The sequence below is a fragment of the Coregonus clupeaformis genome, chromosome 20 (genome assembly GCF_020615455.1).
Source record: "Coregonus clupeaformis isolate EN_2021a chromosome 20, ASM2061545v1, whole genome shotgun sequence".
NCBI classification, from domain to species: domain Eukaryota; kingdom Metazoa; phylum Chordata; class Actinopteri; order Salmoniformes; family Salmonidae; genus Coregonus; species Coregonus clupeaformis.
Genome location: NC_059211.1, coordinates 29,191,240 through 29,202,519, shown reverse-complemented (window position 1 = coordinate 29,202,519; position 11,280 = coordinate 29,191,240). Strand labels below are relative to the sequence as shown.

General features: G+C 41.6%; 1 protein-coding gene across 1 annotated transcript; it reads right to left on the bottom strand.

Annotated features, from left to right (window-relative positions):
* Positions 1-1,755: 1,755 nt before the first annotated feature.
* Positions 1,756-10,186, bottom strand: LOC121533832 (UPF0690 protein C1orf52 homolog). The gene is made up of 3 exons (XM_041840112.1): positions 9,744-10,186; positions 3,091-3,298; positions 1,756-2,656 (listed from the first exon to the last, which is right to left on the bottom strand). Exons 1-3 carry the CDS (start codon positions 10,050-10,052, stop codon positions 2,508-2,510), a joined length of 666 nt encoding a protein of 221 aa, XP_041696046.1. The 5' UTR covers positions 10,053-10,186; the 3' UTR covers positions 1,756-2,507.
* Positions 10,187-11,280: the final 1,094 nt, after the last annotated feature.

Here is an 11,280-nt window from a genome sequence, read left to right as displayed (position 1 = left end):
AACTCCCCAGTCCTTAACGATTACAAGCATACCAATAACATGATGCAGCCACCACTATGCTTGTGGTGCTCAGTAATGTGTTGTATTGGATTTACACCAAACATAACACTTTGTATTCAGAACCAAAAGTTAATTGCCTTGCAACATTTTTGCAGTATTAATTTAGTGCCTCGTTGCAAACAGGATGCATTATTTGGAATATTTGTATTCTGTAGAGGCTTCCTTCTTTTCACTCTGTTAATTAGGTTAGTATTGTGGAGTAACTACAATGTTGTTGATCCATCCTCAGTTTTCTCCTATCACAGCCATTAAACTCTGTAATTGTTTTAAAGTCACCATTGGCCTCATGGTGAAATCCCTGAGCGGTTTCCTTCCTCTCCGGCAACTGAGTTATGAAGAATGCCTATATATTTGTAGTGACTGGGTGTATTGATATACCATCCAAGCTCATATTTACTCCTGAACCTATTTAGGCTTGCCATAATAAAAGGGTTGAATACTTATTTACTACAGACATTTAAGCTTTTCATTAACTACACTGAACAACAATATAAACGCAACATATAAAGTGCTGGTCCCATGTTTCATGAGCTGAAATGTCTGTTTGCAACAAGGCACTAAATTAATACTGCAAAAATGTGGCAAAGCAATTAACTTTTTGTTAACCCATGGCTGCACCCCTGCCCAGTCATGTGAAATCCATAGATTAGGGCCTAATTAATTTAAATTGACTGATTTCCATATATGAACTGTAACTCAGCAGAATCTTTGAAATTGTCGCATATTGTGTTTTTATATTTTTGTTCAGTATAATTTGAAAAGATGTCTAAACATAATTCCACTTTGACATTATGGTGTATTGTGTGTAGGTCAGTGACACAAAATCTAAATGTAATCCATTAAAAATTCTGGCTGTAACACAACATTTTGAAAAAGTCAAGGGGTATGACTACTCTCTGAAGGCACTGTATGTGAATCATTTACATTCTTGAACATTGATGGATGTTTCCTTGCTTGTCATTTCCACTGAGTCAGAGGAGAAAAGTTATTTGTAGGCAAATATGGGTGATAAAAATCAGTCTCCTGTTCCAGAGCTGGATTAGGTACGCATTTCAGGCAAGGCCAGGCACATACATGGAGCTGGAATTTTATCAAAAGCATATTTACCAGTATTTCATGTCAGCGGTCGATGACTGATATGGTAGGAATTCCTCTGATCACAGAACCGTTGCAGGGGGCGGGGGGCTTAAACACCATTATATTTGCTCCATTGACTACTAGAAATCTTTGATTAGGGAATTCACATTTCATGCATGTCAATCAGAGCACATTCTCAGAAATACAGGTTATAGAAAAAGTCAATTAATTGAATATGAACAAAGTCAATATATGACAAAAGGAACACTGTATTCATAAACAGTGCAGTATTCCCAGATCACCAAGGTGTAGTTTCATTGGAAATGAGTAGCTACTTTTAGGCATAAAAAAAAAATCCAGAACAAGGGTTAAATTAATGTTTAACAGACAGAATAATTTCCCAGGTGTTTCCCTGTCATGAGAAACATCCTTGACTTATTTGAAGTACACTGCCTGTGCAGAATGACCAAAAGCAGACACTTATTTCACAATACAGCACTAAGCATTTCTAAGATCCACACACACCATCTTGTTTTGTTCAGTACAGTTATGCTTGTATTACTAGTACTCTCACATCAACGTTGAAGTTCAAGATAAGACAGAGCCAATCAGCAAGCCTTATATTCACATTCCATTTATTGCATCAGTTGTGTAAGACAACGGAATTTACTACAAAACAGGCAAAACTGTCAGTGTTTAACTGGATCCATATTGTATAGATGCATTAAAAGACATGGTAACGTTTAAGGTACTACTCCCCACCAGCGAAAAGGTTGTGTACCAAATGTGGCCCAAGGCTGCCATCTAGCGGAAATTATATGTAGACGAAAAGTTTTACTCTAGCAAATGCAGTCTTTCTTGACCTAACATCTCGCTGACAGAGAAATGTAGAGACACTAATAATCTAAATGTATTTACCATACATTTCTTGCTATTCCAAAATAAAAGTTGCCATATAAAAAAATACATCTGCTCATGATCCAAACATATGAACATTTCGATTTCCCCAAAGCAGTTCAGAGACATTCATCCAAATCCAGCCTATATTATTATGTAGATCAGGTGGTTGTCTATTTACAACCAAACATTGATCAATACCTACAGACACACAAATTCAGGAATATGTGTGTTTTCCACTAGTGTCTGGATAATATGCTCCTCAAAGATATAACAAGGGATTAAAAAGAACAGTCCAAATGTTTTCATAACAATAACATCTATATCATGTGTCCTAGGTAGACGAGTACTGGACCATTCACATAACCAGGGGCTGGACACAGAGGAGAAAGTGTTGGATGTCTGGAGCAAAGCTGTAGGACAGTCACGGAGGCTTAGCGCACCCAGACTTGGACCCAAACCAGATCTAGGCCTCAGTCCGCGTTCTGCCTGAGGATCCTCTTCTCTTCCTCTACAAAGCTCTTGTCAGAGGTGGCCTGGCCCAGATCCCTCTTCCTCTTCTCCTTCTGCTGGAAGCTCTCCACCCTCCGCTTCTTCACCGACCCCTTGTCTCCGTCCTCGTCTATACCAGGGAGAAAACAGCACGTCATAATAACTCAGAAATTAACTGGGATTACACAGTTAGGCAGTACTGTATCCTGCCTAAGCATCACCCCCCGTATATAACAGTTGTGTCAGAGGAGAGAGAGAGAAATCATTTTCTGTCTGAAAATAATTGAGAGATGTGCAGGCATAAGCAGATAAGAGGATAAAGCTGGTACCATATGACCACACAACAGCTTGACATGTCTCCACCCACGTCGCATAACTGCTAGCTTTTCGGTGGCGCAAGTGGCTAGTACCTTGTCAAGCGGGCAATCACATGTGTTTGTGAGGCAGAGGGCTCTGGTTCGAGCAGTTGTATGGACAGTGTACCACTACCCTGTGTAGGGAGGAAGATATAATACTAAGCAGGCACACCGTGGTCAGTCACACAGGTAACACTTTTCTCCCTACCTGAATCTGATGTCTGTTCCTCTGTGGGCAGGAAGACAGCGTTGCCAGTGTGAGGCTGTGGAGCGTCTTCTCCATTATCCTCGTAGATGTTAGACCACTTTATGGCCATGTCCATCCCTGGGGGAGCTCCCTTCTTGGGCTTCTCCGCCTCATAGGTCTGCGGAGGGGGCACCGCGTTCGTCTTCCATACCTTGAACTCCTTTGCAGGCTGCAGGCAAAGTTACTTATAATTAACTCACATTTTCATTTCAAAAACATATAGGTTTCCCCTATGTATCTGTGCCACAGGGGTACAATTTACAATACATGGAGTTATAGCAGGTGAGCTGGCAGTCAACTAGCTATACCAGGGTTTCTTAAACTATGGGTCAGGACCCAAAATAGGCCCTGGGCATGTGAGAGTTGGGTTGCGAGTTATGAGAATACATCTATAATCACACACTACTTCTTCTTAATTAAGGTTGTTGGGACCACAATTTGAGTCACGGGAGGACGATACATACCTTGCATTTATATACCTTTTAAAAAATTAAAATTGAGTGTCAGCCTACAGTTAAATGCAAACTGAATATGAAATTATATGAATGTGTAGGCTATATTGTACCTGGCTCTAAAAAGTCAGGTAAACAATACTTTCCTGTGGATATTTTGTCTCAAATGTTTAGCAGCTGTAGGACAAACCGCACAGAGTAGAGTAAGTTTAAATGTAATTTTATTCTACATCCTGGATTGTAAATTGCCGGAAGATACCGACCCTACCGTTACGCTTGTTTACACTGTGCTGCACTGAGATCGGAACGCAATCATGGTTACATTAACACACCGTGGAGCCGGCAAGAGATATGGGTTGGAAAACTTACCTCAATGCAGGGAGGGATATGCCACTTGCAGGGAGGGATATGCCATTTTACATTTATCCACACTGCTCCATTGAGGAGATTGAAATACTGCTAGTTTATTTTCGTCCTCATGCTAGTTAGCAGTAACCACAGCAACCATTATGGAATGGCATGTCGCCTTGAACAACAATGGCTGCAGTGGCTACTGCGAGGGTGCACATGCACAGTTGTTACCCATCTCCGCTGCTGTGGCAGTCGGCTACATAAAATAATGATATCAATTAATTGCAAACGTTTTAGGTGGAAAAGTACACATTTACTGACTCAAAACGGATAGTACTTTGACAAAATGCTAATTCGGACATATGCTTTCAATAAAACAAAAGTATTTGTCTACACTTCGCGGATTTCTGAATCCTGAATTAACTGGTAAATCAAATCGTATTTGTCACGTGCCGATTACAACAGGTGTAGACCTTACAGTGAAATGCTTACTTACAAGCCCTTAACCAACAATGCAGTTAAGAAACATACAGTGGGGAAAAAAAGTATTTAGTCAGCCACCAATTGTGCAAGTTCTCCCACTTAAAAAGATGAGAGAGGCCTGTAATTTTCATCATAGGTACACGTCAACTATGACAGACAAAATGAGAATTTTTTTTCCAGAAAATCACATTGTAGGATTTTTAATGAATTTATTTGCAAAATATGGTGGAAAATAAGTATTTGGTCAATAACAAAAGTTTCTCAATACTTTGTAATATACCCTTTGTTGGCAATGACACAGGTCAAACGTTTTCTGTAAGTCTTCACAAGGTTCACACACTGTTGCTGGTATTTTGGCCCATTCCTCCATGCAGATCTCCTCTAGAGCAGTGATGTTTTGGGGCTGTCGCTGGGCAACATGGACTTTCAACTCCCTCCAAAGATTTTCTATGGGGTTGAGATCTGGAGACTGGCTAGGCCACTCCAGGACCTTGAAATGCTTCTTACGAAGACACTCCTTCGTTGCCCGGGCGGTGTGTTTGGGATCATTGTCATGCTGAATGACCCAGCCACGTTTCATCTTCAATGCCCTTGCTGATGGAAGGAGGTTTTCACTCAAAATCTCACGATACATGGCCCCATTCATTCTTTCCTTTACACGGATCAGTCGTCCTGGTCCCTTTGCAGAAAAACAGCCCCAAAGCATGATGTTTCCACCCCCATGCTTCACAGTAGGTATGGTGTTCTTTGGATGCAACTCAGCATTCTTTGTCCTCCAAACACGACCGAGTTGAGTTTTTACCAAAAAGTTCTATTTTGGTTTCATCTGACCATATGACATTCTCCCAATCCTCTTCTGGATCATCCAAATGCACTCTAGCAAACTTCAGACGGGCCTGGACATGTACTGGCTTAAGCAGGGGGACACGTCTGGCACTGCAGGATTTGAGTCCCTGGCGGCGTAGTGTGTTACTGATGGTAGGCTTTGTTACTTTGGTCCCAGCTCTCTGCAGGTCATTCACTAGGTCCCCCCGTGTGGTTCTGGGATTTTTGCTCACCGTTCTTGTGATCATTTTGACCCCACGGGGTGAGATCTTGCGTGGAGCCCCAGATCGAGGGAGATTATCAGTGGTCTTGTATGTCTTCCATTTCCTAATAATTGCTCCCACAGTTGATTTCTTCAAACCAAGCTGCTTACCTATTGCAGATTCAGTCTTCCCAGCCTGGTGCAGGTCTACAATTTTGTTTCTGGTGTCCTTTGACAGCTCTTTGGTCTTGGCCATAGTGGAGTTTGGAGTGTGACTGTTTGAGGTTGTGGACAGGTGTCTTTTATACTGATAACAAGTTCAAACAGGTGCCATTAATACAGGTAACGAGTGGAGGACAGAGGAGCCTCTTAAAGAAGAAGTTACAGGTCTGTGAGAGCCAGAAATCTTGCTTGTTTGTAGGTGACCAAATACTTATTTTCCACCATAATTTGCAAATAAATTCATTAAAAATCCTACAATGTGATTTTCTGTATTTTTTTTCCTGAATTTGTCTGTCATAGTTGTCGTGTACCTATGATGAAAATTACAGGCCTCTCTCATCTTTTTAAGTGGGAGAACTTGCACAATTGGTGGCTGACTAAATACTTTTTTTCCCCACTGTAAGTGTTAACTAAAAAATAACAAATAATTAAAGAGCATCAGTAAAATAACAGTAGCGAGGCTATATACAGGGGGTACTGGTACAGAGTCAATGTGCGGGGGGCACAGGTTAGCCGAGGTAATATGTACATGTAGGTAGTTAGTTGCAAAGGAGCAGAGAGGTCTACATCCAGCAACGTCACGAGTACCTTGACCCGTTTTTTTTGCAGCCGTTTCAGTGTAGCACTACAGAGAGGGGGAGAGGGCAAACTCCACTTAACTAGTTTCAATGTATGGAATCACTTGGGAGTTTCTGGATTTTGGGAGAACTTCTCCTTTAATGTAACTATGATTGCGTTCTGACCTCAGTGCTGCTCAGGGATGATTGGTTGAAAGAAATTGATAATAAGAAGATTTTTGGAGCTGTACTGTTAGATTTCAGTGCAGCCTTTGATATTATTGACCATAACCTGTTGTTAAAAAAACATGTGTTATGGCTTTTCAACCTCTGCCATATCGTGGATTCAGAGCTTTCTTTAATGGAAGCTTCTCTAATGTCAAACATGTAAAGTGTGGTGTACCACAGGGCAGCTCTATAGGCACTCTACTCTTTTCTATTTTTACCAATGACCTGCCACTGGCATTAAACAAAGCATGCGTGTCCATGTATGCTGAGGATTCAACCATATACGCATCAGCAACCACAGCTAATGAAGTCACTGAAACCCTTAAGAGTTGCAGTCTGTTTTGGAATGGGTGGCCACTAATAAACTGGTCCTGAACATCTCTAAAACTAACATTGTATTTGGTACAAATCATTCCCTAGTTCTAGACCTCAGCTGAATCTGGTAATGAATGGTGTGGCTGTTGAACAAGTTGAGGAGACTAAATTACTTGGCGTTACCTTAGATTGTAAATTATCATGGTCAAAACATATAGATTAAATGGTTGTAAAGATGGGGAGAGGTCTGTCCGTAATAAAGAGATGCTCTGCTTTTTTGACACCACACTCCAAAAAGCTCTGCAGGCTCTAGTTGTCTAATCTTGATTATTGCCCAGTCGTGTAGTCCAGTGCTGCAAGGAAAGACCTAGTTAAGCTGCAGCTGGCCCAACAGAGTGGCATGTCTTGCTCTTCATTGTAATCAGAGGACTGATATAAATACTATGCTTGCCAGTCTCTCTTGGCTAAGAGTTGAGGAGAGACTGACTGCATCACTTATTTTTATATGAAACAATGTGTTGAAAATCCTAAATTGTTTGCGTAATCAACTTACACACAGCTCTGACACACACACTTACCCCACCAGACATGCCACCACGAGTCTTTTAACAGTTCTCAAATCCAGAACAAATTCAAGAAAGCGTACAGTATTATATAGAGCCATTATTGCATGGAACTCCGTTCCATCTCATATTGCTCAAATAAAACAGCAAACCTGGTTTCAAAAAACAGATAAAGCAACAACTTGCTTTATCTGTTTTTGGAAGAGTAGCTGCTGCTTTTGCAACAGCTAATGGGGATCCTAATAAAATACCAAAAATACCAAAAAGTGTAAACAAGCGTAACAGTAGGTTCTGGATCTTCTGGCAAGCTTGTAAGGAACATTAAAACGAGTTTGCAGACATTCGTTTCAGGCTGTATAGCTATACCAATTAATTGTGCATTACAGCCTGATTAATCAGACTAGCTAGTAGAATGCAGTGTTGTGTCACTGACTAATGTAACACTACACTAGTTACTAGCAGTAGCTGCTGTTAGCTATGTAGCTAGCTAACAACACACATTGACTGTCACTGTGGGAATTAGTTAGCTACACTGAACAAAAATATAAAAACACAACATGCAACAATTTCAAAGATTTTACTTAGTTACAGGCACACGTAGCCTCTCCCCTATTTGACCTAGATAGTTTGTGTGTATGTATTGATATGTAGGCTACGTGTGCCTTTAAAAAAAATGTAGGTCTGTCCTTGAGCTGTTCTTGTCTATTAATGTTCTGTATTATGTCATGTTTCATGTTTTGTGTGGACCCCAGGAAGAGTAGCTGCTGCTTTTGCAACAGCTAATGGGGATCCTAATAAAATACCAAAAATACCAAAAAGTGTAAACAAGCGTAACAGTAGGTTCTGGATCTTCTGGCAAGCTTGTAAGGAACATTAAAACGAGTTTGCAGACATTAGTTTCAGGCTGTATAGCTATACCAATTAATTGTGCATTACAGCCTGATTAATCAGACTAGCTAGTAGAATGCAGTGTTGTGTCACTGACTAATGTAACACTACACTAGTTACTAGCAGTAGCTGCTGTTAGCTATGTAGCTAGCTAACAACACACATTGACTGTCACTGTGGGAATTAGTTAGCTACACTGAACAAAAATATAAAAACACAACATGCAACAATTTCAAAGATTTTACTTAGTTACAGTTCATACAAGTAAATTAGCCCCTAATCTATGGATTTCACATGACTGGGAATACACATATGCATCTGTTGGTCACAGATACCTTGGATACTGTGGATCAGAAAACCAGTCAGTATCTGGTGTGACCACCATTTGCCTCATGCAGCACGACACATCTCCTTTGCATAGAGTTGATCAGGCTGTTGATTGTGGCTTGTGGAATGCTAAAACATGAGGTGATGGCGGAGAATGAATGGCACGACAATGGGCCTCAGGATCTCGTCACGGTATCTCTGTGCATTCAAATTGCCATCGATAAAATGCAATTGTGTTCGTTGTCTGTAGGTTATGCCTGCCCATATCATAACTCCACCGCCACCATGGTGCACTCTGTTCACAACGTTGACATCAGCAAACCGCTCGCCCACACGACGCCATCTGCCCGGTACAGTTGAAACCGGGATTCATCTGTGAAGAGCACACTTCTCCAGCATGCCAGTTGTCATCGAAGGTGAGTATTTGCCCATTGAAGTCGGTTACGACCCTGGTGAGGATGACGAGCACGCAGATGAGCTTCCCTGAGACGGTTTCTGACATTTTGTACTGAAATGCTTCGGTTGTGCAAACCCACAGATTCATCAGTTGTCCTGGTGGCTGGTCTCAGACGATTCCACAGGTGAAGAAGCCAGATGTGTAGGTCCAGGGCTGGCGTGGTTACACGTGGCCTGAGGTTGTGAGACCGGTTGTACGTACTGCCAAATTCTCTAAAATGACATTGTAGAGAAATGAACATTCAATTCTCTGGCAACAGCTCTGGTGGACATTCCTGCAGTCAGCATGCCAATTGCACACTCCCTCAATTTGAGACATCTATGCCATTGTGTTGTGTGACGAAACAGCACATTTTATTGGCCTTTTATTGTGCCCAGCACAAAGTGCACCTGTGTAATGATCATGCTGTTTAATCAGCTTCTTGATATGCCACAACTGTCCGGTGGATGGATAATCTTGGCAAAGGAGAAATGCTCACTAACAGGGATGTAAACAAATTTGTGGCCAAAATTTGAGAAATAAGCTTTTTGTGAGTATGGAACATTTCTGGGATCTTTTATTTCAACTTATGAAACATGGGACCAACACTTTACATGTTGCGTATATATTTTTGTTCAGTATACATAAGTAAGTAGTTAACGTTAGCTAGCTTGGTCAACAACTAGTTATGACAACAGCTAGCTATGAATGGATGAATGAATGGACGAACGCTAGCTGGCTGGCTAAACAATACAGTACTAGTACCTCTTCTGGAGCTTTCACGGCGCGGCTCTCCCAATCGATCTGTTTATTCAGCGGGTTGTACAGAAAGGACGGCTTAGAGACCGACTTGAAGAGCTCGTCGGGTTTTGGTAGAGGAGCTCCACTGGCAGCCCGCTTGGTCCCGTGTTGGGGAGATTTGCTACAGCTTCCAGTAGCATCGTTCCCCCCCTTTCCTCTTGATTTCTTCTGGCCCGCTTCATCGGAATCGCTGCTGTTACTATCGCTACTGTCACTCAAATCATCGTAACTCATGAAGTAATGGAACGAATCGGGTTTCTTCTTATCAGCCATACTGATACAATTATTACCTCAGCTAGTAATACGTTGAATTTAACTTTAGAGATAAGAAGATAATGCCCCTAATTAATTAGCAAGCTACCTTAATGTTTTGGCTCGTTACTCCATTTTGAATCACTGTTGCCGTAAAAGAGTATGTAATGACGTAAACACATGGCCGTAAAACTATTTTCTTAAAGGAGCAGTAGTCCTTTTTTTCAAGACACGCAACATAACTTTTATGAGCAGTTATTTTCATCATGCTCAAAGCACAACCACATTGTATATTTACCAAAAACAAGTCTGCCTCAGTTCTTCGCCCAGGGCTGTAATATACAGTGTGTGTGTCTCATCGTGAGCTATGGATGATTGCATACTTATAATGTATTATTGTATAGCTATAGCAGTGGAGGTTGCTGAGGGGAGGATGGCTCATAATAATGGCTGGAACGGAGCTAATGGAATGGCATTAAACACATGAAAACCATGTGTTTGATGTATTTGATACCATTCCATTTATTCCGCTCAAGCCATTACCACGAGCCCGTCCTCCCCAATTAAGGTGCCACCAACCTCCTGTGCTATAGAGCCATCAAGACTTGATGAATGAAACCACAAAAGCCACATATTGCTTCATCCAAATGTGTAATGTTTCGTTCGATGGGAGTAAAAAAAGCATCCAATATAAGAAAGGGGAGAATCTAGATGGTGATCTTGATCTTGTGCTCTTTCGTCTTCTTCTTGCCTTCTCCAGGGCATTGATATCCTGGACTTTCTCCATCAGCAGAGCCCGCCACTGCTGCCTGCCTTGCTGTTCAGCCTCATCATCTTCAGAAGGCTGACCCTGACCTTGCCCCGCTCCTCCACAGCCTGTCGCTGAGTCTGGCGGATCCCCTCCTCCGCTTTTACCAGCTTTTTTGCTGATGCTGAGCAGGCCACAGGGCTCTTCTCTGCCAATCTCTCTTCCTCGACTGTGTCCATCTTGCCTTCCAGCTCAGCCTTCAGCTGCTCAAAGGAGATCCTCTTCGCATGCCACTGCTCCGCTTTGGCCTATTCTCTCTATAATATAATATATAATATATAATATGCCATTTAGCAGACGCTTTTATCCAAAGCGACTTACAGTCATGTGTGCATACATTTTAGATGAAGGGTAGGAGACAGGTTAAAGAAGGATTTTTAAGCCTTGAGACAGATTGTGTGTGTGCCATTCAGAGGGTGACAAAATATGTAGGTGCCTTTG

Bases quoted from the DNA above. Each gene is read 5' to 3' on its own strand.
- LOC121533832 (XM_041840112.1), bottom strand. From the start codon at position 10,052: ATGGCTGATAAGAAGAAACCCGATTCGTTCCATTACTTCATGAGTTAC. The intron at 3,299-9,743 runs GTACTAGTACTG...CTTTGCCTGCAG, and splicing joins CCGTGAAAGCTCCAGAAGAG to CCTGCAAAGGAGTTCAAGGT. The intron at 2,657-3,090 runs GTAGGGAGAAAA...TCCCTGGTATAG, and splicing joins GGAACAGACATCAGATTCAG to ACGAGGACGGAGACAAGGGG.